At 42.5% G+C, this 18,633-nt stretch overlaps 1 protein-coding gene across 1 annotated transcript in view; it reads right to left on the reverse strand.

Moving 5' to 3' along the window:
* nlk2 (nemo-like kinase, type 2) overlaps positions 1–3,550 on the reverse strand; it is a 99,182-nt gene extending 95,632 nt beyond the window's left edge. Inside the window, exon 1 of the mRNA XM_024443179.2 lies at positions 1,919–3,550. Within this exon, the coding sequence (XP_024298947.2) occupies positions 1,919–2,373 (455 nt within the window). The 5' untranslated portion in view covers positions 2,374–3,550. The remainder of the gene's footprint in view (positions 1–1,918) is intronic.
* Between the last annotated feature and the right edge of the window lie 15,083 nt (positions 3,551–18,633).

Raw genomic sequence — 18,633 nt, forward strand, 5'->3', positions numbered from 1 at the left:
CCTGTAAGACCGTACGATTTGTGAACCATACATGATACAGACAACATATTAGTGTCATTATACTCCTTATAGTGTGCTTTAACATATGGAGTAATGTCTAGATTCTGAAATATACACTTTCACAGTAATTTATTCAACATTAAAAATATGAATATCTCAAAACAACCCTTTTAGGTTTAGTTAATTTTAAGACATATTGTTCGTAACAATATACTCTACAAGTACATCACATTTCCAGAGAGGACTTTGCTAATTCTGAAGTTCTGATCATTGAGCACCACCAACACAGTTAATAGTAAATGGATTCAAAGGGAACTCCCTCTGCTGGTGATTTGCTGAATGTTCAATCCTAAAGGAGGGCTGTGATTGGTTAATGACCTATAATGTCAATTTCTATCAATAAAATAATTTAGCAGAGCCCACTCTGGAAATATTATGTGTTTTGAAGAGTATTTTGTTCCAAACTCGAAAATGGTAGATTTGAGATACTCATATTAATTGTTTTAATGTTGAATAAATTACTGTGAAAATGTGTATTTCAGAATCTAAACATACTCCATTATGTTAGCGCACACTATAAGAATAATAAAGATACCAAGATGTTGTCTGTATCATGTATGGTACATGTACCATGTATGGTTGTAGTTCTTGACACACTCAAACTGGTGCTCCTGGCTTCTACTACCATACCCCGTTCAAAGGCACTTAAATCTTCTGTCTTGCCCATTCACCCTTTCAATGGCACACACACGCAATCCATGTCTCAAGGATTAAAAATCCTTTAACCTGTTCCTCCCCTTCATCTACGCTCATTGAAGTGGATTTAACAGGTGACATCAGTAAGGGATCATAGCTTTCAACTGGATTCACCTGGTCAGTCTATGTCATGGAAAGATTAGTTCATAATGTTTTGTACACTCAGTGTATAGGTCTAAAAAGGGCCTAAAATGCCCACTTTCATGATGATACAAATGTAAAAAGCATTTCAAACATACTTCCTCCCAATAAAGTTTCTAGGTAAGAATTGCCCGAAAACTCAGATACAAAAAAATGATTCAGCTCCCGCTGGCGTGGAATCACCCTATATGGCCCCTTGAGATGTACAGTAGGAGTAGCATAGGTATATTAATGGGTTGTTTTTAAAGTGGAGAAAAGAAAATGGCAGGTAGAGTTTGACTGAGGTGGTCCATGAGATGACTGATCACTGACAAACAGGACACTTGCTGAGTGATAACAGTGCTGCAGTAATACTGTAGTAGTAATTACGATGTTATTGCACTGGTAGCAACATCAAGGCCCCTCGGAATCCACATGTGCTCTGTACTTTGAAGAAGTGAAGAACGCAATGTGGTTCTATAGGCCAACTAATGTATTTCCAAAACTAAGGCACTTGAACATGGCCAGGTTGGGAGCCTTGGCCCCTTGAAGAGAGCCCAGAAACAGATGAAAGCCTAATCCCAAGTCTTAAAAACAGCTTATGGTTAAATCTGGGGATGTTACCCCCAGGACAGGTCCCTGGATCAGAGAGCTGTGTATCAAAAGCTATTTACCCCCCCACCTTCACACTCACATTTTTTTCACCTCAACCTTGGAAATTGGATATGCTTCATAAGCTACTAAACAGTACATAAACATACCTAGATTTTGAGTATTGGGGGATATAGGGGAGGTGAGTTCAGTCTCACTTCTGAAGATTTTTGGCCTGTGATTCCACCTAATGGGAACCAAAATGTTGAATAACTGTAACTGTTACTGACATAATCACAACATAGGCCTACATATTGATTCATACCTAACTTTGCAGCCTACTACTACACAAGGTCAGGTCACGTGCACACGGCCTCCTTAGAGAGAGCGCATGGCATCACACATTCTTTGCCTCATCCAGTAGGTAGGTAAACATATTTGTAACACTTACCAGACCACCCCAAAAGCTCCATAGCCGATGGGTCTGTCGGGCTCTATGTCCAACTGCGGCTGTAAGTGGTGCGAGTGTTGATGATGGTGGTGGTGAGCTTTGACAGCCGCAGCTTGAACTTGGGCAGGTGCCGCTGCCGCTGCCGGACCGGGGGCTTGTCCAGGAGCTGGCGAGGGAAAGTATGGTTGTTGCTGGCTCGGGTTCAGCATTACCGCGGCTGCCGCTGCAGCTGCTGCTGTAGAAGCGTGTTGTTGTACAGGGTGGACAGCGGCGGCAGATCCGGGGTGTTGCAAGTGATGCTGGCCCGGGTGGTGATGGTGGTGGAGATGGGGAGGTGGGAGATGCGGTAGTTGGTGGTGATGGTGCGGGTGATGGGCAGCAACTGCCGAGGCGCCACCGTTGTATGCAGCCATCATGTTTGCGGCATTGGCAGCCGTTGTTCCGCACAAAGCCATTCACTCAATAACAATAAAAAAGAAAGGAAAGGAGGGATATAGGTGAAAATGCGCCTTTTATTTTACGCCAAAATAATATCCCAGGTGAAGGTAGGCTATAGGATTGGGCAGATGGTGTTTAACTGGTCATTGGTTGTGACCCGATGCATACAATCAACAAAACCAACTTGAAAAGGTTTGAATTAAATAAACACGTCAGCTATAATTCTGAGATCAACCTCACTCTCCCTGAAAGCTTTATCATTACACGGATCTGACCTACTTCTCGTAATTACATTTTCTTCCGCATGCACCGATAGCAGATAGGCCACTAAACTATTGCAATAATTAAAATGTAAATGAAGTATATTTTGTTAAAATTTTTAAATAAAAAATGCGACAGAAAAGAACCCGCACCCCCCACAATAAATAAATTATCCACGGCCCTAGGTCTCCCTCATGTTGGAAGTGGCGTCCCCCTCTCCACTGACGAAACTCGGTCAATTTCCCCTTCTTGATATTAAAAGGGAAACTGATATGTATCACATGGGAAATAGCACAGCATTCATCTTTCATTACTCAAGTTTGCCATATTGTCTGGTCCAGCACCGCCGTTGTTCCCACCGCCTGTGCTGCATGCAGTTTGCAGAAGTTATTCGGGTTTAGGTCGAGCTACCGTTGTTTGCTTGATAGCCACTTGTAGTAGGCGTTGCAAGAACAGTATGGGAGACTTCAAATGTTCCGCATATAACAACAATTCCAATATTATGTAGCAGTAGACTGACTGCAAGAACAAATAGACCCAAGCAAAGCGAGAACGCTACCGAGATGTGATACAATGTTGCCGTTTACGACGTCTTGTAGAAATAGGCTACGGACCGTTGTCCTCCCTCAGATGTCACAATTCCCGCAACCCCAGACTCCAGAAATCCGAATCATGTTGATAAAATTAGCTATATTTTTTTCTGGATAACGAGGAAAACAAATTCTTCCGACAGCACAGTCAACTTATTTTCCCCATTGGATCCCGTGTGTTCAGCTTGTTCCGCACACTATCTCCCTACGCAGCACACACATAAATCCATTAAAGGAAATATGAATAAAAACAAAAAATATCCAAAAGTCCCTTGTATTTAGAAAACAAGCAGCCAGTGTCGACTCCCTCCAGCCGGATGGTGCTGTCAGGACCTAGGAAACATGCACAGCCAGAGAACCCAACCACTCAGTGATGGAAGGCTGTGGCTCCAATCAAAAGACGAGTTTGACGTTTTTTATGTTTTTTAGCCAATCAGTTGCATCCAGATATCAACCGAGGATTTACCACAAAAGTCAAGGCCTGTGGACACTTGAAACTACCGCCATTGTGGAGACCTAGACTTGTAGGTCGCAGTGAAATATGAATAGAACAGTTGAACCCGAATGGAAAACACGGGCTCCAGTTGCTCGTAGAAATTACACGAGGAGCGCGACCCAATCATTATCCGCTCAACAAGAACGTTATCTTTTACGCACAGTGATAGACATAAGATGTAACCAGTAACTGCTTACGTCTCTTCATATATTGCAAGGGTTTTGAAAATTGCATTCAGTAGCCTAGCCTATATGCTATCTATACACATGCCGAAAAATATAGATTTATTGTATAGCCTACATGTTGTTATTATAGACACTTGGTAACAGTGTTACCCATCAAAATCACGATCACACAACTTTAGCAAATGCGTTATCGACTGCCTGTTCAGGCTATTAATGATTTATAAACGAACTAGGCCAATAATTAACTTTCTACAAACATTTTATAGGTTGAAAACCCTTTTACACACCCATCAAAAACGGTTTCTTAATGCAGTGTTAGTTCTACCATAATCATTCCTAAAAGACAAAAGCATAACAACAAATAAAATGTCATTTTTGTTGCCCCTCTCTGAGGTGGTGTAACTATCACATCCCTGCAGAAAGATCCAGGTACATTGCTTTGAGAGATTGTGAACATCATGGTCTGACAAGTGCAGGTGGGCAGCCATAGACACCTGCAGTCCAAGTAAATATGTCAAACATATCTCATTAAATATTGCCACTAATTAGTTTCTGGGGAGAAGGCTACTATAGTCTCTCTCCTCTCTGTGTCTGGGGAGTATATTTACCATAGTCTCTCTCTGTGTCGGTTTACTATAGTCTCTCTCTCGCTCTGTGTCTGGGGAGTATGTTTACTATAGTCTCTCTCTGTGTCGGTTTACTATAGTCTCTCTCTCGCTCTGTGTCTGGGGAGTATATTTACCATAGTCTCTCTCTCGCTCTGTGTCTGGGGAGTATGTTTACTATAGTCTCTCTCCTCTCTGTGTCTGGGGAGTATGTTTACTATAGTCTCTCTCTGTGTCGGTTTACTATAGTCTCTCTCTCGCTCTGTGTCTGGGGAGTATATTTACCATAGTCTCTCTCTGTGTCGGTTTACTATAGTCTCTCTCTCGCTCTGTGTCTGGGGAGTATGTTTACTATAGTCTCTCTCTGTGTCGGTTTACTATAGTCTCTCTCTCGCTCTGTGTCTGGGGAGTATGTTTACTATAGTCTCTCTCTGTGTCGGTTTACTATAGTCTCTCTCCACTCTGTGTCTGGGGAGTATGTTTACTATAGTCTCTCTCTCGCTCTGTGTCTGGGGAGTATGTTTACTATAGTCTCTCTCTGTGTCGGTTTACTATAGTCTCTCTCTCTGTGTCTGGTGAGTATGTTTACTATAGTCTCTCTCTGTGTCGGTTTACTATAGTCTCTCTCTCACTCTGTGTCTGGGGAGTATGTTTACTATAGTCTCTCTCTCGCTCTGTCTGGGGAGTATGTTTACTATAGTCTCTCTCTCGCTCTGTCTGGGGAGTATGTTTACTATAGTCTCTCTCTCGCTCTGTCTGGGGAGTATGTTTACTATAGTCTCTCTCTTGCTCTGTGTCTGGGGAGTATGTTTACTATAGTCTCTCTCTCTCTCTCTGTCTGGGGAGTATGTTTACTATAGTCTCTCTCTCGCTCTGTCTGGGGGGAGTATGTTTACTATAGTCTCTCTCTCTGCTCTGTCTGGGGAGTATGTTTACTATAGTCTCTCTCTCTCTGTGTCTGGGGAGTATGTTTACTATAGTCTCTCTCTCTCTGGGGAGTCGCTCTGTCTGGGGAGTATGTTTACTATAGTCTCTCTCTCGCTCTGTCTGGGGGGGTATGTTTACTATAGTCTCTCTCTCGCTCTGTCTGGGGAGTATGTTTACTATAGTCTCTCTCTCGCTCTGTCTGGGGAGTATGTTTACTATAGTCTCTCTCTCGCTCTGTCTGGGGAGTATGTTTACTATAGTCTCTCTCCTCTCTGTGTCTGGGGAGTATGTTTACTATAGTCTCTCTCCTCTCTGTGTCTGGGGAGTATGTTTACTATAGTCTCTCTCCTCTCTGTGTCTGGGGAGTATGTTTACTATAGTCTCTCTCCTCTCTGTGTCTGGGGAGTATGTTTACTATAGTCTCTCTCCTCTCTGTGTCTGGGGAGTATGTTTACTATAGTCTCTCTCTCCTCTCTGTGTCTGGGGAGTATGTTTACTATAGTCTCTCTCTTTACTATAGCTCTGGGGAGTATGTTTACTATAGTCTCTCTCTCTGGGGAGTATGTTTACTCTGTCTAGGGGGAGTATGTTTACTATAGTCTCTCTCCTCTCTGTGTCTGGGGAGTATGTTTACTATAGTCTCTCTCTCGCTCTGTGTCTGGGGAGTATGTTTACTATAGTCTCTCTCTCTGCTCTGTCTGGGGGGAGTATGTTTACTATAGTCTCTCTCTCTCGCTCTGTGTGTCTGGGGAGTATGTTTACTATAGTCTCTCTCCTGTGTCTGGGGAGTATGTTTACTATAGTCTCTCTCTCGCTCTGTGTCTGGGGAGTATGTTTACTATAGTCTCTCTCTCGCTCTGTGTCTGGGGAGTATGTTTACTATAGTCTCTCTCTGTGTCTGGGGAGTATGTTTACTATAGTCTCTCTCTGAGTCGGTTTACTATAGTCTCTCTCTGTGTCTGGGGAGTATGTTTACTATAGTCTCTCTCTCTGTGTCTGGGGAGTATGTTTACTATAGTCTCTCTCTCTCTCTCCTCTCTGTGTCTGGGGAGTATGTTTACTATAGTCTCTCTCTCTGTGTCTGGGGAGTATGTTTACTATAGTCTCTCTCTGTGTCAGTTTACTATAGTCTCTCTCTGTGTCTGGGGAGTAGACTTACTATAGGCTCCCCCTCAAGACTGGATAATCCCTCTGACAGAAAAAGGCCCCACAAGGATGGTCCACCCAGATTATTAATTAACCTAATTTTATGGACACCGGGAAAATAATCTAAAAATGAGAAAGTAGCAACCCGGAAAGTTAGCAACTCAAGATTTCAGTTTGTTTACATGGCTAAAGTGTCATTAGGCCTATTGCTAAATGAAGGCCAGGAGTTAAGTATCTCCCACATCAATACAGGGCCTCTATGTCTGGCTGGGCCCAATTCAAATATACATTATTTGATCTTCTAATTCTCACCTCACAAAAGTCTGGACAGATCTCAATTGAATGAGAAAGGTATTACATAATCATTGAAAATCTGGCTCCAGCTAAATTTTTACTGTGGGGATGTCCTCTGTCCTCTACAGCACAGCAGAGTGACCCAGCTATGGCGACTCTAATGGGGAGCAATCACCCAATTAGTTTGCAACATGGGCGGACAGTGCTGCTGGAGGCACAGGAGAAGAGGGGAGGGGGTCACAGCACAGGAATGCTGGGGGGAATGTGCCTGGCAGAGAGGAGGCTACCATAGTTTGTAATTGGAGCAGAAAACAGATGGTCAGCAGCACGCACATCATGATAAAAATTAAATATTGGAGAAGATGGTGAAAGGAGACACAAATACACCTCATTGTTGACCAGTCCAAAAAATCAAAATAAAAAATCAACTTTCAGTTATATTACTGTTGATTTGGGGCATTAGGTAATGCCGCTCTCATTTAGACTTACCACACACAGCTCTGAAAAAAAATGTTACAATTGTGAAAAGTGGTGATGTACTCTACTTTCTAAAAAGGCACTGTACAGATGCTGTATCTTAATTTGATCAATCTGTTGTTGCTGAAAAAAATTGCCTTGTGACTTACATAAATTCTCTCACTCGCTCAAATGCTAAAGCACCATACAGAATAAATGTCCTATTACTGTAGGTCCTACAACTGCAACATTCAAATGTACAAAAATGTATCTGAAATGTTGTTTTATATAGCTTAATAACACAAGATATATATTGGTCTCTACTACGACATACAAGTGTATCCGAAATGCATCCGTAGCTTACACCCAAACTATAGCTTCTTGTAGCCTATCAAAATTAATTTCCCATCAGAAATTATCACCTTCTTTTATTTATCACCTTCTTTTGTTTTACTCCTGCAATGAAACTGGTAAAATTAAGATCCATTTAGATTTTTCACCTAGTCGGCCCGGGGGTTCGAACCAGAAACCTATCGGTTCCTGGGCCAAAGCTCTTATTAACCGCTAGGCTACCTGCCGATCCCACACGTGTATATCAATAAACAAGATGTAACATTATAAAATTCTATATACTACAAAGTCAAATATGTGCATTGCCATGAAGACTAGTGCCAACATTACCTTCAGAGTTAATGAGGTAGCTACAATGGGAGAGTTTCACTGTTCCCCTGTCTTCTCTCTGTCTCTCTCTGTGGAAGACAGGTCTATTTAAAGCAGCAGGTCATTTCCGTCCGAGTCTGTTTTTAGGAACTCGCTTTCTTAAGAGACTTCACAGGAGAGGAAATGAGATGTAAAACCCGGCCAAATTATGACAATTTCTATCACACTGGAAAATCAGTAGCTCCCGTAGCCCATTTCATTTATCAGCCGAGTCAGTCACGATGCCACACTGAAAGTACATTTTTATGGGAAGTGGGGAAATGGTGGATGCTCATTAAGAGCAGGCTGTATGTGGAAAATATTTGCTTAGGTGTGACTCCATACAGTATCTGTACGTGGATGACCTTTGCTGAAGTGTGACTCCATATCTGTATGTGGACAAGCATTGCTGAGGTGTGACTCCATATCTGTATGTGGACAAGCTTTGCTGAGGTGTGACTCCATATCTGAATGTGGACAAGCTTTGCTGAGGTGTGACTCCATATCTGTATGTGGACAAGCTTTGCTGAGGTGTGACTCCATATCTGAATGTGGACAAGCTTTGCTGAGGTGTGACTCCATATCTGTATGTGGACAAGCTTTGCTGAGGTGTGACTCCATATCTGTATGTGGACAAGCTTTGCTGAGGTGTGACTCCATATCTGTATGTGGACAAGCTTTGCTGAAGTGTGACTCTATAAACTGTATGTGGACAAGCTTTGCTGAAGTGTGACTCTATAAACTGTATGTGGACAAACTTTGCTGAAGTGTGACTCCATATCTGTATGTGAACAAGCTTTGCTGAAGTGTGACTATATAAACTGTATGTGGACAAGCTTTGCTGAAGTGTGACTCTATAAACTGTATGTGGACAAGCTTTGCTGAAGTGTGACTCTATAAACTGTATGTGGACAAGCTTAGCTGAAGTGTGACTCCATATCTGTATGTGGACAAGCTTTGCTGAGGTGTGACTCCATATCGGTATGTGGACAAGCTTTGCTGAGGTGTGACTCCATATCGGTATGTGGACAAGCTTTGCTGAGGTGTGACTCCATATCGGTATGTGGACAAGCTTTCCTGAGGTGTGACTCCATATCGGTATGTGGACAAGCTTTGCTGAGGTGTGACTCCATATCTGTATGTGGACAAGCTTTGCTGAAGTGTGACTCTATAAACTGTATGTGGACAAGCTTTGCTGACGTCTGTCTCCAGTCCATATCTATACTGCTCTAAACTTCATCATATAAAGGTTCTCAGAAGAGAAGAGTATATCGGTTGCGAGTTCTGGGAGTTAGGGACATTGATCCATTCATCACTAATGTATTTCAGAGCACTCTCTCCTGATGGGTGGAGTAGTAGCATGAGCACAAGCATTGGCCACTGAATGTTTTATAGTGGGATAGCATGCTATATTCTTTTGAGATGCAGAAATTTTGAGGCCACGATAGATCACAGTAGATAGCTTGAGCTTCCTAAATAAATATGAAAAAAACCATCCATGATTTGTGCAATGTGCATAAAGTAAAGATTAGTATTTACAATAAGAACAGTATCATCAGCTTAGGGCCTTTAAAGGGACAGTCATTTTTAAAAATTGTATTTAAAACTTTTCTCCCTTTTTCTCCCCAATTGGTAGTTACAGTCTTGTCCCATCGCTGCAACTCCCCTACGGACTCGGGAGAGGCGAAGGTCAAGAGCCATGCGTCCTCCAAAACACAACCCTGCCACGCCGCACTGCTTCTTGACACACTGCTCGCTTAACACAGAAGGCAGCCGCACTAACGTGTCGGAGGAAACACCATCCAGCTAACACGGACAATTGTGCGCTGCCTCATGGGTCTCCCGGTCACGGCTAGCTGTGATACAGCCTGGCGTCAAACCTGGGGCTGTAGTGACGCCTCAAGCACTGCGATGCAGTGCCTTAGACCGCTGCACCACTCGGGGAGGCTTAAAGAGACAGTCTTAACAACAATTTGTGTGAGTGTTGAATTCAGAGAGAATTCACATTTTGTATGCATTTAAAAGGTACGGGTGAATTAAAATGTTTTAAAACAGACTCCTGTGAGAAAAAGAAGGATAGAATTTCTTGCAAAATTAAACTTTAAAAAATTTACATATAAAATGCAGATTATGGGCATGAATGGTTTGCATATTATCACCAAACTCATTTGACTAACAAATCACCCACAGACATTATTTTATATTGACATCAACAAGCACAAGCACAAGCACAAGCACACACATACACACAAACACACACATACACACAGTGTGAGTTAATTGTCTCAGACTTATGCAAAATATGTTATTTGTGGATATAATAATAACTAACATAACAACATTGAGAGCATTCTAAAACATCGGTCTTTAGTAATTATCATAAAAGTGGGATGTGCAAGTTGGATAGCCTACATGTATATGCTCCCACTTACTCAAGGACATGCTCACACAATATAAACCAACATGCTCGATTTAATCACCAGACTTTGACCTAAGTCACCTCGAGAATATCTTAAAGCACAGCTGAGGGCAGGGCCTTTTCCTGTGCAGAGCCCCTTCATCATGGAACAGCTTGCCAGTCCATTCCCTGGTTTCAGACGGTCTCCATTTGTAAATCTAGATAAATAATGTTGAGCTATGGGTAGTGTATAGGTTCATCTCCCAATTTCTTGTCACCCTATAACCACAGATAGAACAATGAGACAGATATTTCACCGTATGTATAAATGTAAAGCATTCGCTTGGTGTTTCCAGGAGGAAGCCCAGTGGCTGGGAGTGGGAGAAGATCGAACGAGATGGATTTTGGCCGACATTCTGCTAATTTTCCCATCGCTTAAACATTTGATCTCAATATTGTTTTCTTCTCCAAAAACTGCAATATGTTAGAAACAGAGTGGACTAAGTTTTGTAGACTTTACCCTTTGCCAAAGTTTCAGAAAATTGCATTGTTTAGGAGTGCAAAGGCAAATTGAGTTATTGCACACGCGCACTTCACAGAGGAGGCGTTCCTTAACGGAAATATGCAAATGCATGCTAGACCGTGCCAATAGGACATTGCTGGCTCCTGCTTGCCTCTGCCCAACTCCTTGCTTGTTCTGCCCACTATGACTCATTTGTTCCTATTTGAAATGACAGTCTGTGGTCTACCTTGGTTAAGTTATACAAATCTTTACTATAGCTCCCTGTTTTTGAAAGATGGTGGCAGCTTTACACTATTCTGTTGTTTCAGTGACTTTTCCCCCACCTACCGGTAGGTTAGATCTATTACATTATCCTGGGTACGTAATATCCAGAGAATCCACTTACCACATTTGCTCTCCTCCACTCTTCTCAATACTGAGGTGAGAAGTGGGATAGTGTATGAGGCCGTCAAAAGTGTATCCTGGAAAGACTTGTCAGATTGATGCTCGGAAACTATGGCAAATTTGTGCCAGGTGGCATGCACGATGTGTTAGCATTAGCGACACAAGAAACACCTAGCAACTTCGTGGAGAGGACAGTAGCAGGGACCCGAGTTTGAGTCCGAATTCACTACATTTGTGTCTGAAGTGGGATGGATGGCATGCCAGTGATGCCATAGTTCCATTAGATGCCTACTGGGACAACATTTAGGGAGCTCTAAAGTACCTACCAGTATCTATAGTACTTGATTTGTTCTGAATGAGGTCCCTGGGACAAAAACAACACATAGCAAACACCAGTGGAGGCATTAGACTTGTGTAGTTGAAGAGGATGGATGAAATCATTTAATTTGACTACAATAAAATGGAGATAACCTCAATGGCGCTACCAATGCTGTCACCATAAAGGCACAGATACAAAGATGAGTCCTGTAACTCTATGCTTTCTGCTCATCATCTGAATCATACATGTAGCCCACTATAGCAAAGATTTCTCTTCCCACAGTAGGCCTATTTGAGTTTTCAATCATTTGATTGGATGGGAAAGATGTCAATTGCTATTGTAAGAGAGCCGATTGGTAACCTGTTCACTGTCTAGTCATATGTTTTTTTTTTCACCAATAAACTCAAAGATGGTTTACAAATTCTGTGGCCTCTTCCTCTCTGGTGAAGTGAATGGAGCTAGTGGACTAAGGTAAATACCTGTCCTTAAATATAGGGGGTGCTGTTGACACCACAGTACCCCATTGTACACTAAGATCTTAAAGCTGAGTGGGGTGTGTTTGGGTTGGGGCGGTACAGGGCGTATGTTACGCAGCTCACTTGGCAGCCATGTCCCAGAAATTATGCACCCTATAGGCAATATCAAATGTGCAAAAATAACTTAAGAAATAGGTCAACTTACCGGAGATTCTCACATGGCCCTTACATTGTATTACTGGGCTATATCAGCCAATATGCTAGATGTAGTTTGAAGAGAGCAGAGCTGGAGAGACTTCTTATAGCCTACCATTTAGGAGTGGGAAGATTCCCAGCACGGTCAGACAGCCAGGGTAGACCAGTCTACGGAGCTCAGGTGAAGTGTTCAGTATATTTGTGAATGATACAAAGCTCCATCTTGAATTGATGGGTAGACCTACCGTAGCTACATGACAGCAGTTTAAGCTTAAAGCTACAGTTTGGGATCTGGGAATAATGGTAATTTCAATTATTGAACCATTGATTCTATTATTGGATAATGTATAAATGTACACCAAGGTTATTCTTTGTCATGCCAAATTTTAGGAGGATCAGATAGTGACAAGGGTCTCAGCAGGGTCAGGCAAGACCAGTCTGTAACAGAGGTGAGGTGATTTTTTGCAGATACAACACTCTATTCCCTTTGTCCAGCAAACACTGGACAAGCCAGATGCTATTTTAAGACAGTCTGACAAAACTCCAAAGTCGATTTACGCTATTGGTGATAATCAATGGATACAGATATGTTAGAATGCTCAGTCATGTTCATATAATCTCACACATAAATAACTGCAGTTTAAGACCATCCATAGAACGTACTAAACTTATCAAAAAAAGAAACTTCAGGACCCTGTCGTTTAACGATAATTCGTAAAAATCCAAATAACTTCACAGATCGTCATTGTAAAGGGTTTAAACACAATGAATGAACCTGCACCAGCGGAACGGTCATTAAGACACTAACAGCTTACAGACGGTAGGCAATTAAGGACACAGTTATGAAAATTTAGGACACTAAAGAGGCCTTTCTACTGACTCTGAAAAACACCATAAGAAATCTGCATGAACGTGCCTTAGGCATTCTGCAAGGAGCCAAGAGGACTGCAGATGTGGTAAGGGCAATAAATTGCAAGGTCTGTGCTGTGAGACACCTAAGATAGCGCTACAGGAAGACAAGAAGGACAGCTGATTGTCCTCACAGTGGCAGACCACGTGTAACAACACCTGCACAGGATCGGTACATCCGAACATCACACCTGCAGGACAGGTACAGGATGGCAACAACAACTGCCCAAGTTACACCAGGAACGCACAATCCCTCCATCAGTGCTCACACTGTCCGCAATAGGCTGAGAGAGGCTGGACTGAGGGCTTTGTATGCCTGTTGTAAGGCAGGTCCTCACCAGAGATCACCGGCAACAATGTCGCCTATGGGCACAAACCCACCATCACTGGACCAGACAGGACTTGCAAAAAGTGCTCTTCTTTGACGAGTCTCGGTCTTGTCTCACCAGGGGTGATGGTCGGATTCGCGTTTATCGTCGAAGGAATGAGTGTTACAACAAGGCCTGTACTCTGGAGCGGGATCGATTTGGAGGTGGAGGGTCCGTCATGGTCTGGGGCGGTGTGTCACAGCATCATCGGACTGAGCTTGTTGTCATTGCAGGCAAGCTCAACGCTGTGCGTTACAGGGAAGACATGTGGTACCCTTCCTGCAGGCTCATCCTGACATGACCCTCCAGCATGACAATGCCACCAGCCATACTGCTCATTCGGTTTGTGATTTTCTGCAAGACAGGACTGTCAGTGTTCTGCCATGGCCAGCAAAGAACCCGGATCTCAATCCCATTGAGCATGTCTGGGACCTGTTGGATCGGAGGGTGAAGGCTACGGCCAGTCCCCCCAGAAATGTCTGGGAACTTGCAGGTGCCTTGGTGGAAGAGTGGGGTAACATCTCCCAGCAAGAACTGGCATATCTGGTGCAGTCCATGAGGAGGAGATGCACTGCAGTACTTAATGCAGCTGGTGGCCACACCAGATACTGACCTTTACTTTTGATTTTGACCCCCCCTTTGTTCAGGGACACATTATTCCAGTTATGTTAGTCACATGTCTGTGGAACTTGTTCAGTTTATGTCTCAGTTGTTGAATCTTGTTATGTTCATACAAATATTTACACATGTTAAGTTTACTGAAAATAAATGCAGTTGACAGTGAGAGGACGTTTCTTGTTTTGCTGAGTTTATATTCCAGTGAAACTGAATATTATTCCCTTGGAAATTGTATTATTCTGCTGGAGGTGTAAAGCACAAAAGGGGACATATTTGCATATGTTGTGGTCTTGTGAAGGCGGGCTGAATTCTGGCAAAGAGTATGTTCTTTTATCTCAGCATGTCTAAATATTCTCTCTTCTCCCTGTTTTTGCTTGTTTGGAAATGTTGATACTGGAGACTGTTATCAGAAGAATCTGTGTAACTTAGCATTTATAGTGGCTGATAAATGCATTGCCATTCATTGGTTATCTTCCCACAATGTATGTAATACATGTCAAGCTATGTACATTATCACTAGATTTGTTTTAAGATTAAGGGTATACTGTGCAACTTTCATAAGGTCTGGATGCCTTATATGGAATATAGTACGAGAAAAGGAGTCTGTATTGAAATTTCCCAGGTCAGGGGAGATCAAGGGAGATACACTACCATTCAAATGTTTGGGGTAATTTAGAAATGTCCTTGTTTTCCATGAAAACATACATGAAATGAGTTGCAAAATAAGTAGGAAATATAGTCAAGACATTGACAAGGTTATAAATCATTATTTTACATTTAAATAGTAATTGTGTCCTTCACACTTTTCTTTCGTCAAAGAATCCTCCATTTGCAGCAATTGCAGCCTTGCAGACCTTTGGCATTCTAGTTGTCAATTTGTTGAGGTAATCTGAAGAGATTTCACCCCATGCTTCCTGAAGCACCTCCCACAAGTTGAATTGGCTTAATGGGCACTTCTTATGTACCATACAGTCAAGCTGCACCCACAACAGCTCAATAGGGTGACTGTGCTGGCCACTCCATTATAGACAGAATACCAGAATTCTTCCCTAAATAGTTCTTGCATAGTTTGGAGCTGTGCTTTGGGTCATTGTCCTGTTGTAGGAGGAAATTGGCTCCAATTAAGCGCCGTCCACAAGGTATGGCATGGCATTGCAAAACGGAGTGATAGCCTTCCTTCTTCAAGATCCCTTTTACCCTTCACAAATCTCCCACTTTACAACCACCAAAGCACCCCCAGACCATCATATTGGTTTCTTGGTTTCTCAAATGATTGCCTTGCCTGGTTCACCAACTACTTCTCTGATAGAGTTCAGTGTGTCAAATCGGAGGGTCTGTTGTCCGGACCTCTGGCAGTCTCTATGGGGGTGCCACAGAGTTCAATTCTTGGACCGAATCTCTTCTCTGTATACATCAATGATGTCGCTCTTGTTGCTGGTGAGTCTCTGATCCACCTCTACACAGACGACACCATTCTGTATACTTCTGGCCCTTCTTTGGACACTGTGTTAACAACCCTCCAGGCAAGCTTCAATGCCATTACAACTCTCCTTCTGTGGCCTCCAATTGCTCTTAAATACAAGTGAAACTAAATGCATGCTCTTCAACCGATCGCTGCCTGCACCTGTCCGCCCGTCCAACATCACTACTCTGGACGGTTCTGACTTACAATATGTGGAAAACTACAAATACTTAGGTGTCTGGTTAGACTGTAAACTCTCCTTCCAGTCCCATCAAACATCTCCAATCCAAAGTTAAATCTAGAATTTGCTTCCTATTTCGCAACAAAGCATCCTTCACTCATGCTGCCAAACATACCCTTGTAAAACTGACCATCCTACCAGTCCTCGACTTCGGCGATGTAATTTACAAAATAGCCTCCAATACCCTACTCAACAAATTGGATGCAGTCTATAACAGTGCAATCCGTTTTGTCACCAAAGCCCCATATACTACCCACCATTGCGACCTGTACGCTCTCGTTGGCTGGCCCTCGCTTCATACTCGTCGCCAAACCCACTGGCTCCATGTCATCTACAAGACCCTGCTAGGTAAAGTCCCCCCTTATCTCAGCTCGCTGGTCACCATAGCATCACCCACCTGTAGCACGCGCTCTAGCAGGTATATCTCTCTGGTCACCCCCAAAACCAATTCTTTCTTTGGCCGCCTCTCCTTCCAGTTCTCTGCTGCCAATGACTGGAACGAACTACAAAAATCTCTGAAACTGGAAACACTTATCTCCCTCACTAGCTTTAAGCACCAACTGTCAGAGCAGCTCACAGATTACTGCACCTGTACATAGCCCACCTATAATTTAGCCCAAACAACTACCTCTTTCCCTACTTTCCCTATTTTATTTATTTTGCTCCTTTGCACCCCATTATTTTTATATCTACTTTGCACATTCTTCCACTGCAAATCTACCATTCCAGTGTTTTACTTGCTATATTGTATTTACTTTGCCACCATGGCCTTTTTTTGCCTTTACCTCCCTTATCTCACCTCATTTGCTCACATCGTATATAGACTTGTTTATACTGTATTATTGACTGTATGTTTGTTTTACTCCATGTGTAACTCTGTGTCATTGTATGTGTCGAACTGCTTTGCTTTATCTTGGCCAGGTCGCAATTGTAAATGAGAACTTGTTCTCAACTTGCCTACCTGGTTAAATAAAGGTGAAATAAAAATAAAATAAATAAAAATATTGCCTCCACCATGGTTGACAGATGGCGTTCATCACTCCTCCAGCATCTTTCAATTTTTTCTGCCTCTCACGAATGTTCTTTGTGATCCAAATACCTCAAACTTAGATTTGTCTGTCCATAACACGTTTTTCCCTATCTTCTTCTGTCCAGTGTCTGTGTTCTTTTGCCCATCTTAATCTTTTATTTTTATTGGCCAGTCTGAGATATGGCTTTTTCTTTGCAACTCTGCCTAGAAGGCCAGCATCCCGGAGTCACCTCTTCACTGTTGATGTTGAGACTGGTGTTGTGCGGGTACCATTTCATGACGCTGCCAGTTGAGGACTTGTGAGGTGTCTGTTTCTCAAGCTAGACACTCTAATGTACTTGTCCTCTTGCTCAGTTGTGCACCGGGGCCACTCCTCTTTCTATTCTGTTTAGAGCCCGTTTGTGCTGTTCTGTGAAGAAGAAAGGTCTTTGTTTTGGGCCATTTTGAGCCTGTAATCGAACCCACAAATGCTGATGCTCCAGCTACTCAACTAGTCTAAAGGAGGCCAGTTGTATTGCTTCTTTAATCAGCACCACAGTTGTCAGCTGTGCTAACAAACAGGTTTTCTAATGATCAATTAGCCTTTTAAAATGATAAACTTGGATTAGCTAACACAACGTGAGATTGGAACACAAGAGTGATGGTTGCTGATTATGGGCCTCTGTACGCCTATGTAGATATTCCATAAAAAATCTGCCGTTTTCAGCTACAATAGCCAATTACAACATTAACAATGTCTAAACTGTATTTCTGATCAAATTTATGTTATTTTAATGGACAAACAAATAATTTTCTTTCATAAACAAGGACATTTCTAAGTGACCCCAAAGTTTTTAACAGTAGTGTACCTATTTAGGCAATCCCTAGCCGCTGGGCTGCTCAGTCCTGGTCCTGGGGGTCTGCTGTCCAGTGTGGTCACTCTGGCCTTGGCCTAACACACCTGAAACCAATAATGAATGTTTCACCAAGATCCTAAAGCTGAGTGGGGTGTGTTTGGGTTGGGGCACTACAGGGCCATGGACCACTAGGGGCAGGGCAGGGTGACCCAGCTATACTGTGTACAAGTAAAAATATATCTACAGTACTATTGGTCATATGATATGAATTATATGGAGGGTGTACTATTTCTGTGTGTTTTCATTAAACTTTTGTTTCCCATACCTTGGGAAGGAACTTGTGTTGTGAGAGAGTTCAGTTATTGACTAAACTGGTGGGGTTCGGGCGTGTAGGTGGCTCGGATTGGCTGGGCGGTCTGGCTGAAATTTGATATATTTATAATATATCTTGTTGTTCTTTATAATGTCCAATAATGGTTCCAACCCCAATATCACACACTCACAAACTGAAATTATACCTACTGAAGTCACACTTGTGTACATTGTACAATCAATGAGTGATTGAGAGAGCATCAACTATTACATGCATTTGTCCGTGTCCACTGTATACATGAATCGCAGCAAAGTTGGTTCCTGTTTCAGTCACGTTCGCGTGGGTCAAACAAAAACATCCTAATGATTGAATGGCAATGGAGCCTCCCACAATGCAGGCAATGGCTGTAGAATTAAGTTGGTAAAGAGAAACTGTAAAAACTTGCAGTCAAAACTCAATGTTTTTTACAACACAATTTTTGTTTAAAAAAAAATTATGCGCCAGCCGGACAATTGTTAAACCCCATAATGCAACACAGTGAAAGGT

Source organism: Oncorhynchus tshawytscha, linkage group LG13 (assembly GCF_018296145.1).
Source record: "Oncorhynchus tshawytscha isolate Ot180627B linkage group LG13, Otsh_v2.0, whole genome shotgun sequence".
Lineage (NCBI taxonomy): Eukaryota > Metazoa > Chordata > Actinopteri > Salmoniformes > Salmonidae > Oncorhynchus > Oncorhynchus tshawytscha.